The 5,766-nt window shown below is 36.6% G+C and overlaps 1 protein-coding gene across 1 annotated transcript; it reads right to left on the reverse strand.

The window, feature by feature from the left end:
- Positions 1–364: 364 nt before the first annotated feature.
- LOC131179488 (uncharacterized) lies at positions 365–859 on the reverse strand. Its single transcript, XM_058146346.1, has one exon. It carries the CDS (start codon positions 857–859, stop codon positions 365–367), a length of 495 nt encoding a protein of 164 aa, XP_058002329.1.
- Positions 860–5,766: the final 4,907 nt, after the last annotated feature.

Below are 5,766 nucleotides of genomic sequence, written 5' to 3' on the forward strand. Positions count from 1 at the left end.
TTAAAATCAAAATAAAGGCTCAAATAAAGAAGATTCTAGTGGCAGAGCGCCTAACAAAGGAGAAAGAAACTTCATTTAGCCTTCTAGCCAAAACTCGAATATCATGCACCACGCTTTGAATTTCCACGGGCAGCTGATGACCTTTAATAGCTTTGATGAGCACCTCACAGTCTCCTTCCACTGTGACTATTAAAACCTCTATCCAAGGCTAATAGAAGAGCATCTCGACAGGCAACACTTCACAAAATGAGAGGGCTAGATTAATTATTCAGTAATCTACACCTCCAATGCAAAATGATTCCACGATGATTTTGGAAAACAGCAGCTGTGGCTCATCTGCTATTTCTATTATTTTGTAGCCGCATCAAAATTTACTTTGAGCACAGGCAACTGAAGGGGATCCAAGCATAAGGAGTGGAAGCCAGGTGTATAGATGGCGTAGCGGGAGTAGCAAAAGCTTAGATAAAAAGATTCCTTGAAAGGAATTGGCCAACGAGAGAACTTCCAGGAAGGACTGCTGTTGTCCATTAAAAAGGAGCAAATTCCGGCATTTCCAAATTCCCCAGCAAATGAAAGCCGTTGTTTGGATGAGCTCCTCACCTACATTATGCTTTAATAGAAATTCTGTCAACTCAACCCGACAATCCATAGCTGATGCACCTTGCAAGAAGGTAGACCGAAGATTCGTTGGAGAATGGAACCAAATCAGTGAAGCTCTGGGGCAATCAAAGAATGCATGCCTTAGAGTCTCTCTTTCACGACAAAATTGGTAATCAGGGGAAACATTAGGAATGCGGTTTTTTACCAACAAGCTGCATGGTAGCCTCTCTTTCAATAAACTCCATAAAAAGATGGACATTTAATCTTACAGAGTTGGTTCGGAATTAGATCCATCTTGCTTTGAGAGCAGGGGCGGCCAGGATTTGGAGTCAGTACTCAGTAGAGTCAAAAAAATTTTTATTTTACTCAATTTAGAGGGAAAAATATTGTATACAATAATAAAACACTTATTGAGAAAAAAAAAATTATAATGCACATAAATTTTCAATATATAACAATAATTGGGTAGAAAAATAAAATAATTTCACAAAAAAATTATAAATTCTCATTATAATCTTAAATTTACAATTGTCTTCCATGAGTTTTTATTTTTTGGAAATGTTTCAAGATCACTTCATCATCTACTATATACCATTGATTTAAATCCTTAGGATTTATTTGGTATTGATGTTGGAGTTATTATTGAGAAAAAATATTTTTTTAAAAAAATATTAGTTATAGAGTATTAAAAATTAATTTAAAATTAAATTTAATAAGTTTTAGTTAGTGATAATAATATTAAAATAAAAAAATAACTTTTTTTTTCCAACAGAATAATATTTAAAATTATGCTTTTTATCTTAGAAAGTAATTTTAACCCTATAATCTCAATATCAAACAAGCACTTAGTAAATACGTATTTATGTAGTCTTTTAACTTTGTCTTTTATCTATTCATCTAAGGATTTTCTTTTCTTAAAAAAAAGAAAGAAAATTGAGTAGCGTCAAATTGATCCACTCATATGCATTTATATTATTTTTCTTTACTATTAATATATGTAATTTAAAAAAAAAAAAAAAACAGTGGGGTCAACTGACTCCACTTACAAAAAGGCAGCTTCGCCCCTTTTTGAGACGATAGCCCAGGACCTGTACCATTCAAGCCTCCGGAAGAATTAATCAAAAACTTGGCAACACAATATCCATATTTCGTTGAGTAACAACTATGTTTATTATAATGCAAAATCAAACAATCTTCTTGCTGAAACATGCTAACTAGAATAGCTAAAATATTCTTCACATCCCCATCAACAAAATTAGATTTCACCAAACTCACATTTTAAGAGTGAGTAATGTTGCTAATAAGCTAGGACACCCAAACAATTTTTGGAGTGTGATCCGACTATTGTTCTAGAATAGATGGAAAGGAGTTGGGAACTCATCTTTCTGATTTACACTTAATCGAATTACCATCACCCACATGCCATCTAAGCCCTTTTTCCAGCACTTGCCTACACTAGAGAATGCTCTTCCACCCCACATGACGATCTACTACCCTCCTAAGCTTCCATAAAAGAAGAGAAGGGAAGATACTTCCCTTTCAATATTCTGGCTAACAGAGAATGTGGCTTGGTTAAAACGTGCAACCCTTACTTAGCAAGGAAGGACTTATTAAAGCTCTTCAAATTTGTAACAATCTGAATTTTTAAATAATTATTTTATGTGTAAATTATTATATTTTAATGTATTAAATATTATAATTGTAACAAAAAAAAAGGAAATGGGGATGGGACTTAGCGTGTGACAGTGGATTTCCTCTGTCACTGCCAGTTTATTAAAAAAAAAAAAATTTCAAAACAAAATCGGGAGGAGCCCCTGACCCCCCCCCCCCCCCAAATTTCTCTCCTCTCCTCTCCTCTCTTCTTCTTCTTTCCTTCTCCGGTGATCGCCTAGCGACCTTTCAAGCGGCTCCCCACTCGGCCGGCGACCTCCCAAGGGGCGGCAGTAGCCCGGAATCCGGCCAACAGTGGAGAGAGAGAGAGAGAGAGAGAGAGAGAGAGAGAAAAAGAGTCCCAAAATTTGAATGCTCGTATCCGGTGATCCCGATGTCCGATTGGAGTGATTCCAGCGGCTATGGACTCTTAAGAGTGAGCCCTTTCAGATGAGACCAGCCTCGCCGGATTTGGTGGCCGTTTCCAGCGCTGGCGAGGAGAGAGAAAATCAGATTTTCTTTGACTTTTCGACGAGATTTCCGACGATCCGACCATTGGATTGACGATCCGAGACCACCTATGGACTGAGGGAGAGGAGAGGAATATGATGGTATGATCAGATCCGGCAAATGTCGCCGGTGTCCGGCGGCCGGCCACCATGCGCGATGGTTCCGACGGTGGCTTTGGAGATGATTTAACTTCTAGAGGCTTTCTCATAAATGTTTGAAATTTTTGAGACACAGATAAGCTTCGTGTAAGATTATTTTCATTATTTCTCTGTCTATAGAGCATAAATGCAGTGTTTCTTAAACAAGAAAAATTAAAGAAAAATTCTAAGAAAAATATATGATGAAGGTAAAATTATTTGGAGATATTCTATGGTATTTGTTGAATTTTTGAGTGATTGTAGAATATTTTGAAAAAAAAATATAGATGGATTTTAGTTAGATTTTTAGCATATGGGCATATAAGATTATTTAAAATTATGATATTTAAATTTTATATGATTGGTTGAAGCTTAAAGATGGAGATTTAAATATGTAAATATTGAATTGGGTTAAATTAAGAATATGTTAGCTGTTGGAAACTTATGGAATTGAGTAATATTCTTGAATAAAATATTCGTGGATGATCGAAAAATTATAATTTCTTTTGCAATAGCCTTATAATATTATTAAGGACCGCAGGGTAAAATTTTAGAATTTTTAGAGCTTGTTTGGGTAGTTTTTGCAAAAGGATTAGTTATAGAGGCTAAATTATAATTTTTCAAATTGTGGATCGTTGACTGTTTGGGTGGGCCCAGGAGGGGCCTTATGATGTGATTGAGTTGTGATTGTGTGATTAGCAGATATAGAAGTGTATTTTGAAGCCTTTTTTAGGTTGGGTAGGTCCCAGGTATAGGGAAAACTCTGCCAGATTTTCGGCATAAATTAGGTTGTCTGTTGCTTCTTTAAAGTTTTATTTTGACTTAGTACTAATAAATTTATAATTTAATTATTAGATGATCAATGTCAGCTATTTTCCTCCATCCAGCAGCCACAATAGTCCTCGGTGTACTGTGAGTAAAATATTAATTTTAATTGTAATTTCGATATTATTATATGTTCAAGTATGCCCATGCATCACTTATAAATATGTATCTATGTAGTTAAACTCTAGGCACGTTTTATATTGCATTCACAACTGTTAAAGTGCCATGGATGTTGTTGTGGTAATTTGGAGTAGTGTGCGTGAGTTGGTGTGCGTGTGGCATGGTGTTGGCTATGAACAGGACGGGTAGACACGGCTTGAGATCTTCAATGGGACCTGGTCCTTCGGGGTGGACACGGTTTGAGTTCTTCACTGGGACCCCGATTTGGTTTATTAAGTGAAAGTCCGGCTTGAGTTCTTCGCTGGCACAGGTTGGATTAAGAGGGCTGTATAGGGGATCAGCTCCCATATATTTATTGTTTGACCTTATCGGGTGTGTGAGTGCTCCAGATTACCTTTTTGCTGTTATGATATGAAAATATTGACGATGTTGCATTTTACGCTACAGGGTGCATTAGCTCTAGATAGTTATAGAGATTATAGTTAAAATTGATATTTTACTCTCTGAGTCAAATGCTCACTCCTATTCACCATATTTTTCCAAGTTACAGGAGAAGACCTTTTTCAGAATAACCTGTTCCTTTCCTCACAGGTTATGAAAATAAAAATTACTTAACTGTATTATTATTATTATTATCTAAATTTTTAATTTAGAACTCCGCATGTACTAGTAGTAGCATTAATCTTGTCAGGGACAACATGAATTTAAGTTTTTGTATTAACAAATGAAAAATTTTTATGAGTCTTGAATAGTTTGTAAATGATGTAACAGGGTTGAGCTGGGCTTTCCTAATTTTCGTTTTGGATAATTGCTGGGCTAAAGTTGGCCCGAAATAAAATTATAACAGTTTAACTTAAATTATTTTATATGCATATTGGGCCTAAATTGTGGGCATGGTCATGGGTTTGAGAACAGTAAGGCTTATTACGGGCCTCCGGGGGCTTTATGCTGGCCCAAGTCCTAGTGCCGGTCCGACCCATAGGTTGGGTCGTGACAAAGTTGGTATCAGAGCTTAGGCTCCAGATTCATGGGAAAGAATATACTTGGGAGTGTAAAATGAGTCTTGTTAGGATGTTACATGCGGAGTATAGGATTCTGTTTGTCTTTTTTTGTAATTCTTTGTTTCTAGATTCTGCGTTATACCTTGGGAAATATAAAAGTGCTTCAGTTAGTGTCTTGATTTTTGTAGAGTACATAAAAATGTGAAATACAGTTAGCAGACATATTGAGATCTATCATGAGGATACGTACTCTAAGAAATGCTATGTTTATGTCTGTATGGGTTTAAATGGTGTGCCCATTTCTTGCAAGGCACGAGTACATAAAGGTGAGTCTTGAAAGTACGGTTGCCCTAGATAAGGATGAGGATACCACTGCTGGCAGTCATCAGCGGATGACCTAGTCAGAATAAGTTTGTGATAATAGAAGATTCAAGAGAGATAAGAAATTGGGAGACCTAGTCGGTCAGGACGTATCGTAGTAACTATACAATGTTCTCGATGTCTGCTCTGTAAGCTGCAGATTACAATACCGATATGAGATTATTGTGTAGAGCTGTGTGCATCCCCGTGGTGCTCCATAATGAGGGTGTTTGCGGATGGCCTCTGTTTTGGTATAGTTATGCCATAATAGAGTTCTATATCTGCAGAGGAGTTGGAAACTCCTAGTTAGGGATCTAGAGCTAGAATATCAAAAGGTCACAGTTAGGTGGTAACTAGAGTCAGTGACTTGGTTACCTTAGCATGAGCTAGGGTTACATCAAGAGTTTCCATCAGACCAGAGGTTGCAGATTAGTTGCAAAGTAAATGTGACATCTATAGAGTGAGACCATCTGGTCTTCAGTATGAAATTTTGGATGGTTTTTACAGTACGACAGACATTTTGCTTAGAGCTTAGTGAGAATAGTATACCTTGTGTTTATCAG

Source organism: Hevea brasiliensis, chromosome 4 (genome assembly GCF_030052815.1).
Source record: "Hevea brasiliensis isolate MT/VB/25A 57/8 chromosome 4, ASM3005281v1, whole genome shotgun sequence".
Lineage (NCBI taxonomy): Eukaryota > Viridiplantae > Streptophyta > Magnoliopsida > Malpighiales > Euphorbiaceae > Hevea > Hevea brasiliensis.